At 31.5% G+C, this 22,308-nt stretch overlaps 2 protein-coding genes and 1 long non-coding RNA gene across 3 annotated transcripts in view; 1 reads left to right on the top strand and 2 right to left on the bottom strand.

Annotated features, from left to right (window-relative positions):
• Positions 1-1,752: 1,752 nt before the first annotated feature.
• Positions 1,753-3,544, bottom strand: LOC130891611 (uncharacterized). The gene is made up of 2 exons (XM_057796446.1): positions 2,058-3,544; positions 1,753-1,828 (listed from the first exon to the last, which is right to left on the bottom strand). The coding sequence occupies exons 1-2, from the start codon at positions 3,009-3,011 to the stop codon at positions 1,814-1,816; spliced, it is 969 nt and encodes a 322-aa protein (XP_057652429.1). The 5' UTR covers positions 3,012-3,544; the 3' UTR covers positions 1,753-1,813.
• A 1,615-nt stretch (positions 3,545-5,159) lies between these two features.
• Positions 5,160-22,308, top strand: part of LOC130891609 (putative mediator of RNA polymerase II transcription subunit 12) — a 40,546-nt gene continuing 23,397 nt past the window's right edge. Inside the window, exon 1 of the mRNA XM_057796444.1 lies at positions 5,160-5,463. Coding sequence (XP_057652427.1) covers positions 5,371-5,463 — 93 coding nt within the window. The 5' untranslated portion in view covers positions 5,160-5,370. The remainder of the gene's footprint in view (positions 5,464-22,308) is intronic.
• LOC130891612 (uncharacterized) overlaps positions 16,526-22,308 on the bottom strand; it is a 30,886-nt gene continuing 25,103 nt past the window's right edge. Inside the window, exon 3 of the long non-coding RNA XR_009058930.1 lies at positions 16,526-19,456. This is a non-coding gene — a long non-coding RNA (uncharacterized LOC130891612). The remainder of the gene's footprint in view (positions 19,457-22,308) is intronic.

Here is a 22,308-nt window from a genome sequence, read left to right as displayed (position 1 = left end):
TAGCCTCAACCAACAAGCGCGTATTTTCAAAAAACAACTTAAAATTGATAAATAACCGATTATAGGCGTTATAATGGTTCTGGGACAGGTAATCAAACAGATGTTGAAGTTTAATGTTAAAACCAAATTAAGCTGAAATGAATTAAAAAAATGTAACGATCCAATGCACTACACCCTTATATAAAAATTAGTTTTTGGTATCATATCATACTAAAAATCAACTAAAATTCAATTGGATGGTTTTCCTCAATCCACCTTATAGTCCTGATCTATATTTACGTCTCACAATTTGTTTCATAATTTTGTAGAAAAGTATGTTTTTTGAATAGCCCTCGTATTGTTAAATCCTCTCTTTATTCCACATTTTAGCGCAAATTATAATTAATTTTGATTTTCCACTGAATTTTTGATGTTAAAAATCTGTTGCTGTAAATTTAACCACTGCCAACTACCCTTTGCATAAATTGAATACGCATGCGTGTATAGTGGCGTTCAATAATCTGACATTATCATTCATTTAAGAAAATTTTGGATTAATGTAATTATAGATTCGAAACAATGGCACATAGCAAAACTTTAGATGTAGGGAGAGCTAATAATAATGTTCTACACTGCTTATGGGGCGGTGTTTTTGGTATTGGAAAGACTTCAGTACGTCTCATTATATTTGTATTTCAGCGATAAATCAGATCATAATATATTTATATCAAAGAAGTGACAAGCAGTATTGCAAAATTATTCCAACAGATACTGTCCCACCTGATCAGATCTGTCAAAAATAAAATTCTTACATAGGACAAAACAATCGACGTACTTCCATCAGTGCAAAGAAACATTTGTTGTATGTAACAAATCTCGATACTTCCTGCAACCCATTCCAAATTTTGTAGAATGTAGAATACACAAAATTAATTTATTCTGAAACTTCCCGAAAAGACTAATTCCTCAAATTTGATATACATCCTGCTAATAACACTTAAGACGCGCACTTAAAAGACAAAGCTCACCATTAGGTCTTCTATATTTACATGAACTAGGTGCCAGAGATTACCGTCAACATTTCTCATCCTTAAACTTCCTGAAAAGATTTCCTGTACACATTGGATACTTATTCTGCTGATAATACTTAACACGCGCTCTAAAAAGACAAAGCTCACCATTAGGTCTTCTGTTTTAACATGAACTAGGTGCCAGAGATTATCGCCAACCTTCTTCATCCTTAAACTTCCTGAAAACATTTCCTCCAGACATTTGATACTCATTCTGCTGATAATACTTAACAAACGCTCTAAAAAGACAAAGCTCACTATTAGGTCTTCTGTATTAACAGGAACCAGGTGCCAGAGATTACCGTCAACCTTTTTCATCCTAAAACTTCCTGAAAACATTTCCTCCAGACATTTGATACTCATTCTGCTGATAATACTTAACAAACGCTCTAAAAAGACAAAGCTCACTATTAGGTCTTCTGTATTAACAGGAACCAGGTGCCAGAGATTACCGTCAACCTTTTTCATCCTAAAACTTCCTGAAAACATTTCCTCCAGACATTTGATACTCATTCTGCTGATAATAATTAACAAACGCTCTAAAAAGACAAAGCTCACTATTAGGTCTTCTGTATTAACAGGAACCAGGTGCCAGAGATTACCGTCAACCTTTTTCATCCTAAAACTTCCTGAAAACATTTCCTCCAGACATTTGATACTCATTCTGCTGATAATAATTAACAAACGCTCTAAAAAGACAAAGCTCACTATTAGGTCTTCTGTATTAACAGGAACCAGGTGCCAGAGATTACCGTCAACCTTTTTCATCCTAAAACTTCCTGAAAACATTTCCTCCAGACATTTGATACTCATTCTGCTGATAATACTTAACAAGCGCTCTAAAAAGACAAAGCTCACCATTAGGTCTTCTGTTTTAACATGAACTAGGTGCCAGAGATTACCGTCAACCTTTTTCATCCTAAAACTTCCTGAAAACATTTCCTCCAGACATTTGATACTCATTCTGCTGATAATACTTAACAAACGCTCTAAAAAGACAAAGCTCACCATTAGGTCTTCTGTTTTAACATGAACTAGGTGCCAGAGATTATCGCCAACCTTCTTCATCCTTAAACTTCCTGAAAACATTTCCTCCAGACATTTGATACTCATTCTGCTGATAATACTTAACAAACGCTCTAAAAAGACAAAGCTCACTATTAGGTCTTCTGTATTAACAGGAACCAGGTGCCAGAGATTACCGTCAACCTTTTTCATCCTAAAACTTCCTGAAAACATTTCCTCCAGACATTTGATACTCATTCTGCTGATAATACTTAACAAACGCTCTAAAAAGACAAAGCTCACTATTAGGTCTTCTGTATTAACAGGAACCAGGTGCCAGAGATTACCGTCAACCTTTTTCATCCTAAAACTTCCTGAAAACATTTCCTCCAGACATTTGATACTCATTCTGCTGATAATAATTAACAAACGCTCTAAAAAGACAAAGCTCACTATTAGGTCTTCTGTATTAACAGGAACCAGGTGCCAGAGATTACCGTCAACCTTTTTCATCCTAAAACTTCCTGAAAACATTTCCTCCAGACATTTGATACTCATTCTGCTGATAATAATTAACAAACGCTCTAAAAAGACAAAGCTCACTATTAGGTCTTCTGTATTAACAGGAACCAGGTGCCAGAGATTACCGTCAACCTTTTTCATCCTAAAACTTCCTGAAAACATTTCCTCCAGACATTTGATACTCATTCTGCTGATAATACTTAACAAGCGCTCTAAAAAGACAAAGCTCACCATTAGGTCTTCTGTTTTAACATGAACTAGGTGCCAGAGATTACCGTCAACCTTTTTCATCCTAAAACTTCCTGAAAACATTTCCTCCAGACATTTGATACTCATTCTGCTGATAATACTTAACAAACGCTCTAAAAAGACAAAGCTCACCATTAGGTCTTCTGTATTAACAGGAACCAGGTGCCAGAGATTTCCTCCACACATTTGGTGCCCATCTTTCTAACAGAAAAATCCCGCCATTAAGACTCCTGAATTTACAAGGTCTAGCCGATTAACTCATCAGTTTGTTCAGTGATTGTGTCTCCACGGTGTTCTTAATGGAAAGCATATTTTATTTTCAGTTTAATCAATATTTTTATATTCACATTTTCTTGTAAAAATTCCAAGGAGACAGATTGAGGGCTTGGGATCTACGGAAAGAGGTGATTCGTAACGTGGAGTGGGTAGATCGAAACCATGGAATGGGATCACTTCTTATATCGATGAATCAATCAATCCTCTTTCTTGATAATGATGAATTGTGGAATTTCGTAGGTTCCAATATTATCTTGATAATGACGAATTGTGGAATTTCTTGGGTTTCAATATTATCTTGATAATGACGAATTGTGAAATTTCTTGGGTTTCAATATTATCTTGATAATGACGAATTGTGGAATTTCTTGGGTTCCAATATTATCTTGATAATGACGAATTGTGAAATTTCTTGGGTTTCAATATTATCTTGATAATGATGAATTGTGGAATTTCGTAGGTTTCAATATTATCTTGATAATGACGAATTATGAAATTTCTTGGGTTTCAATATTATCTTGATAATGATGAATTGTGGAATTTCGTAGGTTTCAATATTATCTTGATAATGACGAATTGTGGAATTTCTTGGGTTTCAATATTATCTTGATAATGATGAATTGTGGAATTTCGTAGGTTTCAATATTATCTTGATAATGACGAATTGTGAAATTTCGTAGGTTTCAATATTATCTTGATAATGACGAATTGTGAAATTTCGTAGGTTCCAATATTATCTTGATAATGATGAATTGTGGAATTTCGTAGGTTTCAATATTATCTTGATAATGACGAATTGTGAAATTTCGTAGGTTCCAATATTATCTTGATAATGACGAATTGTGGAATTTCTTGGGTTTCAATATTATCTTGATAATGACGAATTGTGAAATTTCTTGGGTTTCAATATTATCTTGATAATGACGAATTGTGGAATTTCTTGGGTTTCAATATTATCTTGATAATGATGAATTGTGGAATTTCGTAGGTTTCAATATTATCTTGATAATGACGAATTGTGGAATTTCTTGGGTTTCAATATTATCTTGATAATGACGAATTGTGGAATTTCTTGGGTTCCAATATTATCTTGATAATGACGAATTGTGAAATTTCTTGGGTTTCAATATTATCTTGATAATGATGAATTGTGGAATTTCGTAGGTTTCAATATTATCTTGATAATGACGAATTGTGAAATTTCGTAGGTTCCAATATTATCTTGATAATGACGAATTGTGAAATTTCGTAGGTTCCAATATTATCTTGATAATGACGAATTGTGAAATTTCGTAGGTTTCAATATTATCTTGATAATGACGAATTGTGGAATTTCTTGGGTTTCAATATTATCTTGAAAATGACGAATTGTGAAATTTCTTGGGTTTCAATATTATCTTGATAATGACGAATTGTGGAATTTCTTGGGTTTCAATATTATCTTGATAATGACGAATTGTGGAATTTCTTGGGTTTCAATATTATCTTGATAATGACGAATTGTGAAATTTCGTAGGTAGGTTTCAATATTATTCCGGAAAATCAAAGAATATTCTTTTTCCAAAATTATTATATTATATTAGCTCGCCATTTTTAGATTGGTTTCGGACCACGATTTTAAATTTTTGAGTGCTATTTGGCCCAAAATTTTTCTAATAATAAAATTTGAGGAAATCCTTTGCATATTTGGTAGTAAAGATGATTATTTTATGCTTGTGGCAATAATATTCCGAAGTGTATTTATTCTTCAAATATATTACAAGCTTTCTAATAATAATTTATTCCTCCTCGGGGATTGAAATTATATATCTTAAATAAATAATAGAGATATGAACATTTGATATATTTATGTAAAAAATAATTGAAAAAATTGAGAATTGATGTATGAAATTTCATAATCAAATTCATATTTTAAAAAATAACTTTCAAAATGACAAATTGGATTCTCTTTGTCTTTTATAATTTTATAAAATGAATGATTTTAACGAGATAATGTAAGTAACAATCGCAAATAATTCTCATCCGTTCTTAATGCAATAAAATCATTCCTCCTTAACAGCCTATCCATTCTTTCACCTTCGACAGTGTCGTCACGTTCAAATGGTAGGGGACCAGCTACAAGGATACCTCTCCAACACTCTACTTACCAGTCGGTCACAGCGGCCGTTGAAAAACATCTGAGGACTACTCTACTTATCTGCTTTGCGCACCTCTTACTTTCATTTTTTTTTTTTAATCTATACCGAGTGTTTCGGGAAAGTTTTTCGTCATGGAGAAGGAACCTCAACCAGAATCTATGGCTACAGTGACTATTAAACCCGAGTATACGCCTTCTGAGTACTCGACTTCTGAACCACCACCGGTAAGTGAAGAATTTTGTGAAAAAATGTGCAAGTAAAATATTTTTGAGCGAAAAATTTATTAGAATTTAATTCAAGTTTAGGTCCAAACATTATCATTTTGGGCATTGGTGGCGATAGCCACCGCGGGGCCTTTTCGAGGTAATATTAGGGGGGGCTCCAGCGGAAAATTTTAAAAATACAGTTTTTAGTGCGGTTTAAGCCTCTCTAGATTATTTTTGGTTAATGTTTCCATATATCTACATGATTTTCCGTAGCGTAGCTGTAGCTCCGGGGATGATTTTTTAATTTTAATAGTTTAAAATTGAATAAATAATACCTCGATGTTAATTAATTTTTATATGTTTTTAATTGCCTCCCGGGAGGGATGCCTTTCGCCTCAACTGATTTTTGTTTCAAATGTAGGACGAAAAATTCAGGCACATATACGTGGTCACGTCTAAAATAACTTTAATTTAGAAATCGGGGATATGTTCAAAATAGTATATAAAAATCGTAGCGATTTATAGCTTGTATAATGTTTATACGTGATTAAAATTTGAATGGTATCTATCTCTGTTATTTTAATGATAAATTAATTTACTAAAGTCACAAAAATCATGTACTATTTGTATGATTACTTGAATAAATAAAAATATTTTCCACAGTAATCAAAAAATCGTGAGACTAACTAAGAAAAACATATTTTAATGGCAAAATTCGATTTCCAACGCTTCTCTAATTTCTCGACGTCGAGCTAGTAGTCACTAAGGATTAGGTCTGGACTATATGGTGGATAAGGAAGCAATTCGAAGTCGACTTGTGAATCCGTGCATTGTGTTGGTCAAGCAGTGGTTTTTTCTTCGTTTTTCCTTGATTTTCGCATTCAACAACTCTATGTAGTATTCGTTTCTCCCTTTTGGATATAGTCGATGAACAATATTCCATGTGCATCCCAAAATACTAAAGCCTTAACCTTCCTAGGTAACTGTTTTGCCTTTGGACGATTCGTACCTGGTTCACCAGCTGCAGTCCACTCAGATGATGATCTTTTGGATTTCGGAGTGAAGTGATTAATCTATGATTTATCCATTGTCTCATATCGACGCAAAAAATCTATTTTATCACGTGCAAACATGGCCAAACACTGCTATGAATCAATTTGTAGAGTTTTTTCTGATGTTTTGTGGAGTAACCGCTTCAATTGGACGACCAGTTTAAATTTAGCAAACCAATAACAAATATTTCTTTTCAATAGAGCAGAGACACTTTTGAAGCTACTGCTGAGATTGGTCAGCATTATTTTCATCAAAAAGCAAAGATAAATTTACACACGCGATTGTTTTGAAAAGTAGCTTAACTTACGTGGCTGCCACTTTTTTCTGACTAATCGAAATGTCAGGAAATAATTATTATACTGATTTTTTATAGAAAACAATAGTTATACAGTTCATTAAAGCATTTTATTGAAAATTTTTGCTATTTCAGCATGATGCTTATTTGTTCACTGGATTTGTTAGCCTGAAACAAAAATATTTTTTTCTTACAAGAAAGCTTTTAATAGATTTATGTTCGATATATGATACAGATCCGTAATTTGTACATTGAGTACGAATTTCTGTTAGATTTCTTTCAAAATGGCTTCAATATACCTTTTAGCTTGTTTGAACAAATAATTTTTGCACTTTTTTATATTTTTTTCTAGTGTGAAAGACGTACTTCAAAGTTACTACGTTATTTCCATTTACAGATTTTAATATACGCAAATTTACATCATAGTACCATAAACCTTTGGTGTTTCATTGATTCTTCAAGGTTTTTTTTCACATAAAATGTCATTTTTTCACAAATACCATTTCCGATATTACATTTAAATAATGTACCTCGGGTAAAAGTTAAATTGAGAGTATAAACAATATAATTATCCATTTTATATCTGCAAGTGATTGAAAAAGCTGTTGACTTTCTTAGAAATGTTAGGGAGGATATACTAGATAGTTTTTTTATAATTTTTCAATTTTTTCTTTGTGAAATTCTCGATATTTATTATCGTCCAAGTCATTATTTCATTTATTTTCTCGTGACCGGAAACAATGCTCCACTAAAACACTTTTTCATTGTTAGAATCACATTTTAAACGTTAAACGTTAAGTGCCAAGCAAAAACAATAAAATACGAGGTGTGTTAGATAAGTAACGTAAGTTATATACCTACAAATTCGTTTCTATAATTCTAGAAAAAGTTGTCGACGGTCAAGGTCTTTTTAATTCTAGTATTTTAAAACATATTTTAATCTAGAAAAAAGTTATAACGGTGTAAATCAGATATCTTCTGTTATTTGTAATCATATCAATAAAACAAGTTATTTTTGACATTTTCGATTTGATTTAGAGTGTTTAAATTTAACTCATCATCTTTATTATCAAACGATGATCTGGTCTAACGAGAGCCTCAAACTTTCCACGTAGCCAGCTCTAACTCTTCTATTTTCGTGGTATCTCAAAGTAGTTCTCGTATACGAGGGTTGCTACTTGTCATTGTCATCATAAAGTTTGACATTTTTAATGGTAAACGTACTCAGAACGTGCTGTTATATGTGTGCTCTTCGAGATATTTGAAACATTCAAGTTGGTCAATATATTTGGCTGTCAAAAAGATTTGTTGGTAGCCGGATAATTTGACAATCGCTCAAAAAACATCTCGTTTCAATTGGTGCAAAGAAATGGTCAAAAAATTCAATAGCGGTGCTTCAAAAGACGTCTATATAAACAACAATCGACTGTATGGGGTTTATGAGCCAAATCCAACAAAAGTTCTGATCTGATCTGACACATCAGTTCAAACAAAAACGTTTTCGAACATTCAAAACATTGAATTGATGAATCATGCAACGTACAAACCTTGTTTGGCACCCATTGATTCCTTCTTATTCCTGCAGGTTAAAAATTGTGAGATCAAAACGTTTTTCTAAACCTGAAGAAACAGTTGATGCGTTCAAATCACATGTTGTGGAGGTACTTCGACAATAATTGATTCAAACGTATGCGAAAGTGTTTTGGTCTTAATTTTGAAAAACAATGAAGCCATATTCAATTATAAATATTTGTTTTTATTTGCCTATCTCAAAACTTAGTTGGCAACCCGCGTACTTACCCTGAAAATGCATTTCTTTGAATAAATATCATTTTTTGAAACATCCAAAGGTTTAATATTAATCTTCGTCGATCTGTAATTAATAAGTTTCAAACCGGTAGTTGTTAGTTGAAGAAAAATCTGTTAAAAATGGTCTAATGGTCGAATTAAACATGTCGTAACTTAATACGACTAGTCTCTAGATAAATATCGTCGAGAAAAAGTTCATTTTGATTATTTCAAAAGCTTCTTATGATAAAAAACAATCGACAGCTTTGTTTATAAGCGTTTGTTTTCAATTGGCACATTTCTTCATTGCATTTAACTTTCTCCAAAGGTAGAATATTCATTGTGATATCACTGGAACGATTTACCCGCATCAAAATCTATTCAGCAAATTAACGCCTTCATATTTAGAAATTACAATTTGCATGTGTAAATTTCCGTGATCTATACAGTATGTACCAGCAAAATAAAATACCAAGTATTCTTTTATATATTCCGTCTTGCTTTCCCACTCCTCCTTTAAAAATCCCTTGGCATTTTTTGCTGTTTCTGGTTATTCCAAAATGTATCCTTGTTATTTTTACCATCATCTTCTTTAGGTTCATATGACATAACAATACTAGATGTTTTTTTCTTTCTTTTTGTTTGCTTTAGGTCTAAAATAGATACTTCCACCTTTTTAAACTCATTCTCCAGCTCTATCTCCTTTCCATTGATACTTTTAGTGTTAGAAGAAACCATTTTAAAAGCGTTATCTTTGTATTCTTTTTTCCTGCGTTTATTATTCGTTTTTGCTTGGTGATTCTAGTCCAGTTTTGCATATTCCTTGTTCGTTGCATTTGTAATTTCCCTGCTGGACATGCATATCTGTGTTGCTTAGTTTTTTGCCTTGCGTGTTATCTTTTCCAGCTGCTGCTCTAAAGATTCCTCTCCGGGCGGTGTGCTACATCTTCGTTTTGGCAGTAATTGTCTTCTTTCTTCCAAGATTTCCTTAGAATAAGCCTTCTCAACCCAAATATCAGTTCCTTTCGGATCTTTTGTATTTTCTTTGTAAATTTCGTTAACTTCATCAAAATGCTAACGTCCTCCAAGTCAGTTTTATTGAAGTTAACGCCCTAATATTCTAATTACTTTGTCTTGGGTGATACTTTACCAGTTTTTCAGAACTAATTTTCTATCAAATAAAACGATTTATCCAGAAAAACATGATAAAAGGTCTAAGGAGTAAAGCTTTGAAAAAAATTATTTATTGACTTGTAAAATGTACAATGAACAATTAATGTTATCATATTATTGACTATTTTCAAATGCATTATGTAAACCTATTGCATTTATAAACGTTTTTGAATTCCTACCGCATAAATGACAAAATTACGTAAGTCGGGATGAAAAAAATTTGAGTTCCTATTCATGTTGTGATTACTCAACCAAAGTGAAATCAATAAAAAGTACAGTTGCGCACCGTTTTAAAAGAATACTTCCTCGTCAACATTCTAACCGACAATTCGTTGAAATATTATCATCGATTAATAACTCTCCCCAGGAAATAATTTTCCACGGAATGCTTTAAAACATTTAAATATATATATTTAAAAAAATTTCTAATAACCAATGCAAACATTTCAATATTTTGAAAGCAAATAAATCTACTAAAACCGTTATTTTGGTTTAATACTAATTAAATGAAAATATTCGCCATTAATCCCCCCAAAAAAGTGCCCGAAAGGTGCATAGTTCTTCCAATACCAATTGCAGATTATAAAAATTTTGTTAGATACCTCATTTTATAAATTTATCATTTTTATAAATATTATACCTCGTTAACTTGCTACAAATATAAAATTATAAAACGTAAATAGACGAGTAAAATGTACCTGTCTGTAAGGGCGTTTGGTTTAAACAGGGTACCAGACTTGAACAGCGTCCTTTTTGTACCTCATTCGTTTATTTCTGAAAAACGAAATTTTAAAGCATAAACCATAAAGGAGAATAAAATCTTTGCAAATAAGACAAAAGAAAAAAAGAATTTGATTGAATTATGACGGGTTGTAAAGATGGTGATACCACATACTCTTCTTTGATAACATGTTCAACACAGTATTTCCAAAGCTATTTACTCCAGTTAATTCAGAAATACGTATTATGTACATCTAAATCTTCATTATTAAATTCATACCTGCCTTTATTCTCACTGCACTGTGCAATTTCATTGTCTTTATTCACCCATGGTCTAAAGAACGCACGATTTCTATTTATTTAAAGAGATTTATGAATTAAATAAATCTCATCATCGACCCCACTGCTTATCGCAGACTGTCTGGCAAGTATATTACGAAGAAATTGTGTACATACGCCTTCCGACAGCTTCAACCAATAGAAATGCCTTTATGTTTATGTTTCGATGTTTTCATTGGTAAACAGTGGAGATGATGAGTCCACGTGGACTAACGGTTTGTTAGATGTTTACGAGGAGTAAAAATTGGCATAACTTTCTTCTGCAATTTATAATGGAAGAACTATACTTTCTCCTTAGTAATTGATCGAACTGGGCGAGTTATTTTGTTTTGTGTTCTTGATGAACTATTTGTTTTAACCTTCCCCGTACCAAAAAAAATCAATCCACTATTGTGAGGTCTGGGGATCTAGCAGACCAACATGTCATAATCATCCACTCAAGCCGTCTTCCACCAAACAGATTATCAAGCAAATATTTGAGTAAAATGCAGTTGTAATATGAAAAAATGAGTCTGTTGAATATTTAAAACAAGTTCTTCAACAAATATTTACAAAATTTGTTAGTAAAAGTATGTTGATTCAACGTTCCTTCAATAACGGAAGGTCCGCTCGTATGGTACAGCTCGTAATTAGGTAATGGGGATTCCCTACGTTTCCAAATCGATAGTTATGGTAAATCGGAACGTCATTTGTCAAAGCTTTTAATAAGCATGAACCTGCATTCAAGCTCATGGAAGGTAAATTTCCCCATAACAAGCTTTACGAAGAAGATTCCAAAGGACCCAAACTTCGTTTTAGTTTTAGAGGGCTTCAAAAAAGAAATATGAGAATCTTGTAGATTGCTTAGAAATACATAAGAAGTTGTTCCCATAATAAATGACGCCCAAATAAAGGAAGAAATCTTTATGGGCTCTAAAACAAAAGAGATTCCGAAGGACCAGAGCTTCGTTTCAGTTTTAGAGGGCTTCAAAAAACAAGTATGAGAATCTTGTAGATTGCATACAAATACATGAGAAGCTTTCCCCATAATAAACGACGCCCAAGTAAAGGAAGAAATTTTTATGGGTTCTGAAACAAAGAAGATTCCAAAGAACCGAAACTTCGATGCAATTTTACAGGGTTTGGTAAAATAAGCACTATAAAACATATAAATTAAAGTCTTCCTTTAGGTTTTGTAGCATTTTTTGACAAATTTGTCAGTAAATTCCTTATTAGATGTACATTGAACAATTTATGTCATGTCAGATTTTTTAAGAATCCTTAAGATTTAATCTGTTAAAACTTTCACAGACCCTCACATTGTTGGGAATATTTGAAAGTGTATTTTCACCTTTTCACAAAGTGAAAATATTTAAAATTTTTCAACTACTATGTGATTTATGTTTTATAGATACTTTTATTGAATGTGTCATAAATGCAGTTTGTCGATTAATCACAATCACAACTACTGGAATTACCAGGTGGTTTTAATAGTTTGAAAAATGATTGGAATTTTGTATGAAGCATTTTTTGTATCTACTAACTTTGATTAAATTATAATGACAAACCCTGTACATAAACAAACTTTTTCAAAATGAAGCAATAAATAATATTTGAATAATGTGAATAGAATTTCGCTATTATATAATTTCAACTATTTATAATTGACTTGTCATGAAGAACAAAAAAACAGTCATTACAAGAATTTGAAGAATAGAAAGCATAATCTCCCATGCAATTAGTGGTATGAATCCAGTGTGAAATTGTTCGATTTCTCGTTTTAAAAATATAATTATTGATATTTTACTCTCCATCAATCATTAAAAAAATATAACATTGTTTATTAAATAACAATGCAGACATAATTATATTCATGACATTTTTATCTACACGAGAAAGTTCCAAGCTGTAATTTCATGTAGACCACGAAGTATCGATACAAGTCCCAACGTTATTTGAAAAGAACGGTATCAATTTAGGGAAGTTATTTCTCCAGTAGGCGCAATCATTTTCAAGATGTACTCGTTTAAATACTTACTAATAATATATCAAAGTTAATATATTTTTACAATGACAAGCCAAAAAAGAGCTAACTATACGTTATATGAAGTCACGTGGCATAATTTCGATTGAAGCGCCACGTCAAATGAATCCAGCGCCAAATATACGTGCGTCAAACTTCAAAACCAATTCTGTCAATAGAAGACAGATAAGTGGCCGAAGCGTCAAGTGGATGATAACAAATAACTAATATATTACTCTTTTAAACTTTAATCTAACCAAACGAGGAGTTAAAATAATTGAAATAAAAAATTCAGTTAAAGGAAATAACGTTATTAAATTTCTTCATATCAAAGTGATCGATTAAAATCATCATTGGCTTTTAAACCATCAGATGGTTCAGGTTTAGGTCCGAGCCTTTTTTTGTTAATCATTAATGATGTCACAGACACATGGCAAATTGATTTTATTTGCGGATTACATCGGTGTAATTTGATGTGGACTAGATAAACAAGCTTTACATTCTACCATGGGTAACGATCTCCCTGTTTTGGTCTACATATTGACGGTACCCTTCAATGGATTGTACAAAATGTAAAAATTCACATGAGCTTGCCGTAAGTTGTTCAAGAATTCATAGTATTGATTGAGAAACAGTACAAGTTATTAACAGCACATCTTGTTGAAAATCAACAGCGAATATACTTAGAATTTGTTCATTAAATGCTACAAAAACTATAGGAAGGAATTTTTATGGACGAATCAACATTTTCCCAAGCAGAAGTATTCGATAGAAATAGATGTTGTTATAAAAATAATAATTGAAGATAAAAAATAACTAATTTAGGATAAAAATCCATAATAATGTCTAATCGTTAGGAAAGATACTGCCAGAGATAGTTTATCTATTTTCAACTGAAAAATTTGGGTTTTTGTTGCTGAGAAAACGTGATGAATTCGATCTTCTGGATTGGTTAAGGTGTACAAATTTCATGACTATAAAATAGTCTTTTATATAATATGAATAATTTACTTAAACAAAAAATGTGGAAATTGTGAAAAAAATTAAAGCATTAATCCCATAGCTTGTTGATCACAAATTGGAGAAAATTTTCATTTTTCTTATTGTCCTAATAAACATAAACAACGGCTGTAAAAAATTCTATAATTTCTTACAAAAACCCTCCAAAATTTAATGTTTCCAATCACTCTAATTCCAGGACAGATTTCTTATATTTTGGGGTTGTTTATCACGAGGAAATTCACGTATTTGATTTACTTATTGAGAGTTTCCCAAATCATGCTTAGTTATGGATTACAATCTTTTTTAAATAATCTAAAGATCTAGTGCGACTATCACACTTACATGGAAAACAACAATTGGTAAAGTTCATTTGTAAACCCAAAACCTTTGCTGAGACTTCTAGATTACTACAAACCTTTCATTCTAAGTATGCTATAGTATCTAAAATTAATTTCTTTAGTATGTACAGCATGACAAACCTAAATCTATATAATCCATTTCAAGAAGTATATAAAAAACTTCATTCCTGTGGTTGGTACTTAATGTCGAATATCCTTTACATTAATACAGTGAGTGAATATGATCTCCTGTGTCTTGATCCCAGTAATTCCGCATTATCTTTTGGTTCATTTGAATCTGTTTCGTGGTCCTGGAATTCGTTTTTCAAAATTCTATTAGGTAAACAATATTGGCAACCGAAAACTGTAATGATTATAAGGTTGTAGACTCATTAAATGTCTTCTACAAATTCTTGCTGGTACTCTTCCAAATATAAAAGCTACGACATGGTATACTAGACAATAAAAATGATAAGTTAACAGTTAAATTTAAAGACGACTTCGTGAATGTATAGCTTAAATAACTTTTTTAACACATCTCATATTGGTGTAACTATTTCTCAATAAATTACAATGACGTAGATTTTAGTTAACTACCCTGAATATGAAGATACACATAATTAGTCGTATTTGGAGAAGTAGTTAACAAAAAACAGAAATATATTATTTATATTTGTCTATTTATTATTATTAATTAAAAGCCCATGAATTTGAAAACAAATTCAAGGTTAAAATAATATTGAATGTAAAGTAGCACTTGTCACAATATTTTACATAAAGTATTGCGTAAAAATAGTTTTAAATTCAAAAAAATTCAGTTATTTCAGATTTTAATTAAACGAATCGTGTGATTAATGAAAATTTGTGTTAATGTCTTGATAAAAGTTCAACGAAAAGATTTTAAATAAAACCAGGAATAATAGTAAATTTATTTACATTTTTATCAGGTAAAAATTGTCCCTGAAATTTTAGTTCAATTATCTTTGTTTATTTTTCTTATCACTAGCGTTCAATTAGTTTTCTTTTTTTTTTAACGACGTATTATCATTTCACGTTTGAATGCGGAATATAATAACAAAAGTGTTTAAATATAACATTCAAAAAATTTCTAGTTAATTACTTCCTTTACGATTTCGACTAATATGAATCGAACCAATAGAAATATTTGAAAATAAACCTTTCACAAACGATGCCACATCGACACAACCTTAACTTAGATCGCGGATCAAACTCAGTTTAGGGACTGATAGCATGCGCACTTTCAGTTCACGAGAGGATGGTGAACTTATCGACGATATAGGGTACAGTTTAACAACAATTATGACATTTTTTATTGTCATAGCTCTATTAATTATTAGTGAATTATAATATCTTGTTAAACGTAAAATTAAAAGTTTCTTGTATGTGTCAAATCACAATAACAATGACAAGCAAAACCCAACTCCTCTTCTTTTTTTAACTATTGTTTCTCAACATAGACAAATAAAGAACATAGAACAGCTTAAAAATGACTTTCTTCAAAACTGACTTGTGTATGACATTACTAAAATTTTTTTAATCGTTTAAATAGCTAAATAAAATTTTTAATGGATTAATACTAAAAAATAAAATGTTGTTCATCACTCATAGATTTTTAATCATCAAGTTAATATTGAAGATAGAGAAAACGGCTTGTAAGTGGAAATTTACTATTAGGAGAGAGAGAGCAAAATAGTCTATTTACCATTACCTATCTCTCTCCACTCTCTAATATAGTTAATCATCTGTTCCCCAACCACGCGATTCAATCATAGAGTTAGTATTGAAGATAGAGGAAGTGACATGTAAGTGGAACTGTTATTATTGGAATAGAGACAAAGAGAATTAGTTTAGCACTTTCTATCTCGTTTCTACACGATTGGTGTTTTATGCATACAGTTAACAATAAGATCAACAAGATCCAATCAGAATTAATTAGAGGGAGAGATAGAGAGTGCTGTATTGATTTTCATTCTCTCTCTATCTATAATTCACGTCCAATCGAATAAGCTCCCATACTTTGTTCTCTCTATCTTTATTATTCACTCGATGGTGGATGTTGGTGGACAAACATTTCGAGTTTCGATGTTTTTATTAATATTAAGGCATTTAGAAGCGCAGTAAAATCGGGATGTGTATGAATGACATGACTCATTTTGAAAGTATTAATACTTATGTAGTTTAAATCACAAAATAATTACATGATACTAGTTACAAAGCTCATAGACTACATAAAAGATATTGTTGGAATGTTCTATTGATAAAATATAAAAGAATGAGGTTATGTTTACCTTCCGATAACTACAAATAGTTTTCTTTGTCTCTAATTAATTTTTTAAATAGATTTAACGATTTTTTATTATAAACATATTTATTTATTTATATATATCACTATTAGTACAGCGTTCTTGGATGTGAATATTTAAAAGTATTATATCCTGAAGGCATCATATTAATCCTGTGACCTTTGTAATCACACTCTTAATCCTATAAGTGAAAGGAAGATTTGGATGTATAATTTTAATGTTAAAAGTCAATACGTTATTGCAGATGTGCAAATATATACACACACTAATGCAATCAGCAACGTGTACCGGATTTCTTAGTTGCACTTTAGAAAGTACCGACTTTGTACCTATTGAAGTGAAATTAATAACATTTACGTGGCCGTAAAAATGTTATATTTATTTATTTTTTTGTAGGTTTGAATCAATTGATATTTATTTTTATTTATCGTTAACTGTGAAATATTTAAATACTATATTAGATTGTTGTACTACGTCAGTTAGTACACTAAAGTCGGCATTTAATTTTTGCTTCATGTATAGTTGAAAATTTCATAATCAAATATCCAAATATAATGTAGCTAAATTGGATTAAACTTTGGACGAATTGAAACAAATCAGTTCAGATATTGAAGCTCGTAGTTAGATGATGGTATTTAACTAGTAGTAGTAATATTTTAAACAGAGATTTTACGAGAATAATTAATTAGAAACAACCTTTAATATCGTACTGTTTTCAGGTAAAGATTCGTTGATAATATAATGATAAAAATTTAATTCCTCACTTAAAATTGTATGACAATATAATTATCACATATATCTTGCCTCATATATGCCTTTGCTACATTCTAGAGCATTGTAGAATTTTCTATATCTAGTTACAATCAACTTCTTGCGGATATATACGCGATTACTCAATAGATGGAGGCAATTACGATCCCACTACATTAAGTTATGACAGTAAAACAAAGAAAAATATAAAAACTTGTTCACTGAAGAACGAGGCCGTTAGTTGACGTGAAGCTGTGTACCCGTTGTTCCTAATAGATTATTAATAAAACAAAAAGCGAGACAATTATCAAATTGTTGAAACTTTTTCACTGAAGAAAGAGGTCGTTTGATAAATCTTTTCATTAAAAGTGACTCATAAAAAACAGCAAAAAACAAGAAAATCAAAAACCAAAGCAATTCTCAAAATTGACGAAACTTCTTCAACGATAACCTGGGCCGTCAGAAGGCGTGAGGCTGTGTACCCGTTGTTTCCAATAGATTATTAATAAAACAAAAAGCGAGACAATTATCAAATTGTTGAAACTTTTTCACTGAAGAAAGAGGTCGTTTGATAAATCTTTTCATTAAAAGTGGTTCATAAAAAACAGTAAAAAACAAGAAAATTAAAAACCAAAGCAATTCTCAAAATTGACGAAACTTCTTCAACGATAACCTGGGCCGTCAGAAGGCGTGAGGCTGTGTACCCGTTGTTTCCAATAGATTATTAATAAAACAAAAAGCGAGACAATTATCAAATTGTCGAAACTTTTTCACTGAAGAAAGAGGTCGTTTGATAAATCTTTTCATTAAAAGTGGTTCATAAAAAACAGTAAAAAACAAGAAAATTAAAAACCAAAGCAATTCTCAAAATTGACGAAACTTCTTTAACGATAACCTGGGCCGTCAGAAGGCGTGAGGCTGTGTACCCGTTGTTTCCAATAAATTATTAATAAAACAAAAAGGGAGACAGTAAAAAACAACAAAATTCAAAGCCAAAGCAATTATCAAAATTGACGAAACTTCTTTAGCGATAACCTGGGCCGTCAGAAGGCGTAAGGCTGTGTACCTGTTGTTCCCAATAGATTATTAATAAAACAAAAAGCGAGACAGTAAAAAACAACAAAATTCAAAGCCAAAGCAATTATCAAAATTGTTGAAACTACTTCATTGATTGTTTTACATGAAATTTCTTTCCAAAAAATGAAATTTTAGAACAATTGGCCTTAAAGAATGATTTGATTAATAGATGTTGATGATGACAAAGTTCAAAAAGTAAATTGTGAACATCTAGATATAAAAATGTAAATTAAACTTGGTAATATTACATTGTAATAATTAGTTGCAAAAACTTTGTCATTACAAATGTAATGTTCATAAAAATAAATATTAGTAATAATATTATACTAATGTATACAACAGTCATCTAATATAGTTAAATCATGCGAACTTTTTGATTTTATATCCCGCTTATAAGGAAAGTTAATTATTTGGACACTAATTAGAGCTTGAAACAATAACAATTTCTATTTCCATAATCAAATTAACACCAATCGGATCATTGTAAGGTTTGGTTTTCACGATTTTCATAGTTTCTACTTAAAACCGAAACTTGCAACTTTCACTACGACGACCTCTTCTTGAGCATACAAACATATACAGTGTGTCACATTTTACTTGAAAACACCTCCTTATTTCCGTTATTTTAAATAATTCTTCTCAGTTTGGTAAGTTGAATCAATATTTGAACATTGATATTTGATCCTTAATATTTGAACATTGATATTTGAACATTAATATTTGAACATTGATATTTGAACATTAATATTTGAACATTGATATTTGAACATTAATATTTGAACATTAATATTTGAACATAAGTACTTAGCTCTCCTTGCATGTTGATGCCGCCGGAAATGTCTTTGTATTACCATCACAAAACCTCTTACATTTCAATCTGTTGGAATCCCTGAGATTTTTTTATACTGCCTTTGGACGTCGTCGCACATACTCCTGGTAAGCATCAAGTTTCGATAGCTTAGTTCAATGCAACAACCTACGTGTTACTTTTCGGTGTTTCGATTCCACTAGGGATTTTGAGCAATCTCCATGTCCGGAAGCAAGGTTAAGGATTGCTGGCATATTCACAAAGCGACCAGGAAGCTCCTTTCTAAAAAGCTCCCAATTAGTTAACCTTGGGTTGCGTGATCAGCGCCACGTGATGCGTTTCCTTGAACAATTAAAAAAGAATGAGTCGGTGATCCGATATTGGGACCTTCAAGTTCACTATTGAGCAAATGGCAAGGACAATTATTATAGATTAGCTTTGATTGTAAAAGTGGGTGCTTCTAGGCCCATAGAAAACAGGATTAGGATGAGGTTCTTCCTATAAGTCATGATACGAGCTGGGAAAGGTGGAGCTCGATTCTTTCCTTTGCACTGCTTGATTTAGAATGGTTTTGAATAACGTTATGTCATTTATTCGCGATACGCATTCATAAATTTTCATTAAAACCCCCGGGTCTCAGCGGCTAAATACATTCATGGTGTGGATTTCATTCCCCAGTATTTGTAATCATTTTCTGCTGTTTTCCTGGAGGAAATTTTCTTCTGAGGAAATGGTAGACACTTGAACGCAAATTTGTGAAAATGAAGAAAAATCCGACCGTCCACTTTTACTCATATTTAATCATTTTATTATTTATTTTATTACTTCAAATCAAAAATAAGAAGTTCATCAATTCTGTGGAGCAAATTTCCGATGACTAAGTCAAGCGCCCTAGTTAAAAATGGCGTTGATGTTAGTGAATATTTGAAGGTAGAAAAATCAAAAATTCTCAGACATGATCAAGTTTATTAACGACTAAATACTTGATGGTAAAGGCTGCGACTATTTTCAAACTATTTAGAGCATCCGGGCGCGAAGAATTAGTAGAAGATATAGAGATAACAAATAAATCATTAGTCATACAACACAAAAACAAAAACACAAAAACTTCAGTCGTACTTTCTGTTTTATTGGGAAATATGTTGACTATTTTGTTGTCTGACTTGTTGTTGTTGACTGACACACAGATGGCGCTACCATTGTCAAATCCATATGACGTTTATGAAGTACCAACACAAAAAGTAACAGTCACTTAAGTGAAGCTATTTTTGTTATTTTCGAAACAATGGATTCAAAACAATTTCGTGTGTTAATTCATCATTGCTTCTTGGCGAAAAAAACTGTACAAGCTCAGCAATTGTCTTTGCTACCATTTGTTAGGTTATTGGTTTGCCGAATTTAAACTTGGTAGTATAGACACAGCTGATGGTGAACGTTCTGGTAGTCCAATTAAGGTGGTTACTCCAGAAAATATAAAAAAAGTCCACAAATTGGTTATATCTAGTCGTAAATTGAAATTGCGTGAAATAGCTGAGGTCGTAAAGATATTAGAAAGCAGTGTGTTTGCAATTATGCATGAGCATTTCAAAGTAGGTGTCGCGTTAACTCACAGATGATTCAGACCAGTGTTTACACGTAATAAATCGGATTTTTTGCGTCGATATGTGACACTGGATGAAAATGTATCCATAACTTCGCTCCGGAATTAAAACAATCATCATCTGAGTGGACTGCAGCCGTTGAACTACGTCCAAAGCGTCCAAAGGCACAACAGACAGCTGTGAAGGTTGTTGTTTCAGTATTTAGGGATGCAGATGTTTTTCTTGGTTAGTCACACGACTTATTGAATGATGTGTGTTGAAATACACGAATAATAAACGCACTACCAATCCAGTTGGTATAAATTGGGAAATGTCCTCTTTTGTTGAGGAATTTCTCAAACTGGCGCTGGCCGAAGGCTATTTTGATCATTCCATTGCTTAACAAATGCCATTGTGGAAAAAATCCCAACCTCTAATATTGAAAGTGTGTATAAATATTTTTTTTAACAGTAAAGTATTGAAAAGTGATTCTTTCGTTACATTGCCCTCGTATAAATTACAGTTTTGATTCAATGAAATAATAATACAGTCCAGAGGCATTAAAAAACGGAAATATATTTAACTATTAACCAAAACATGATATGAACGGATATTTTATATCATCACATTCATTCATCGTTGTTGATTATCAAAATGATTTGTATTTCATGCAGAAATAAGAATCATTGTAAAATAGAAAGTTGAGTTCGTTGACATCTCGGTTCTAAAAAACCATCTACCACCCATACACACATATATAGATTCATCGTGAATGCTTTCACACTATGAAGTCATTGTTATTGTTTGAATAATTAATATTTTGTATCCTATACAAACGCCATTATTCTTTTAAATAGGGAACGTGACGTCGAATGCAATAAACAGATTTCTTTGTACAAAGCGGTATTACCCTTTGGTAAGAGGATTAAAGGACATGTTAATTAGTTTATGTATTGAAATTTCAATACACTGAGTGTTGTATAACTCTGTTACAAACCATAAAAGTATCAAGCTTGGTTAATGCAAACAATATTAAAATTAACATTAAACTAAACTTTCTTTGTGGTAATTTTTTTGGTTTATACAGTAAAGATAATTCCCTGTATGGGTTATACCCAGTGTTGCCACAATTTAAAAGCTGAATGTAAAAATTGAACTAGAAAATGTACTAGATTGTACCAACTTCAAACAAATTTAATAAAATTATAGAAAGATGTATAAACATAAGTTTAAATTGAATTTTTTTCCAAAAATGTTATAGACTGTGTCAATTATTATTTTAAGGATGAAAAATTTATATAAAGTAATAATAATAATTATAAATAATAATAATAATATTTATTATTATTAATAATAATAATTTCTATCTGAATAAAAAAAAATCCCGCCTCTGGTATAGTACGTGCTCCCAGTGGGAGAAATTGGGAGAAAACGAACGCAGGAAAAATGTACTAGCGTATAAAATGTACTAAAATTGTACAATTGTACTAGCTCTGGCAACACTGGTTATACCAAAGGTGTCAAACTCAATTTTTTTTGCATGAAATTTTGAATTAGTAGGTGGGCCAGAAGATTGAAAATAAAAAAAAATTTCAAGGCGTTACTCATAAATAA

Source organism: Diorhabda carinulata, chromosome 3 (assembly GCF_026250575.1).
Source record: "Diorhabda carinulata isolate Delta chromosome 3, icDioCari1.1, whole genome shotgun sequence".
Lineage (NCBI taxonomy): Eukaryota > Metazoa > Arthropoda > Insecta > Coleoptera > Chrysomelidae > Diorhabda > Diorhabda carinulata.
Note: the sequence above shows the minus strand (reverse complement) of the source record. Positions and strands in the feature narration are given on the sequence as shown.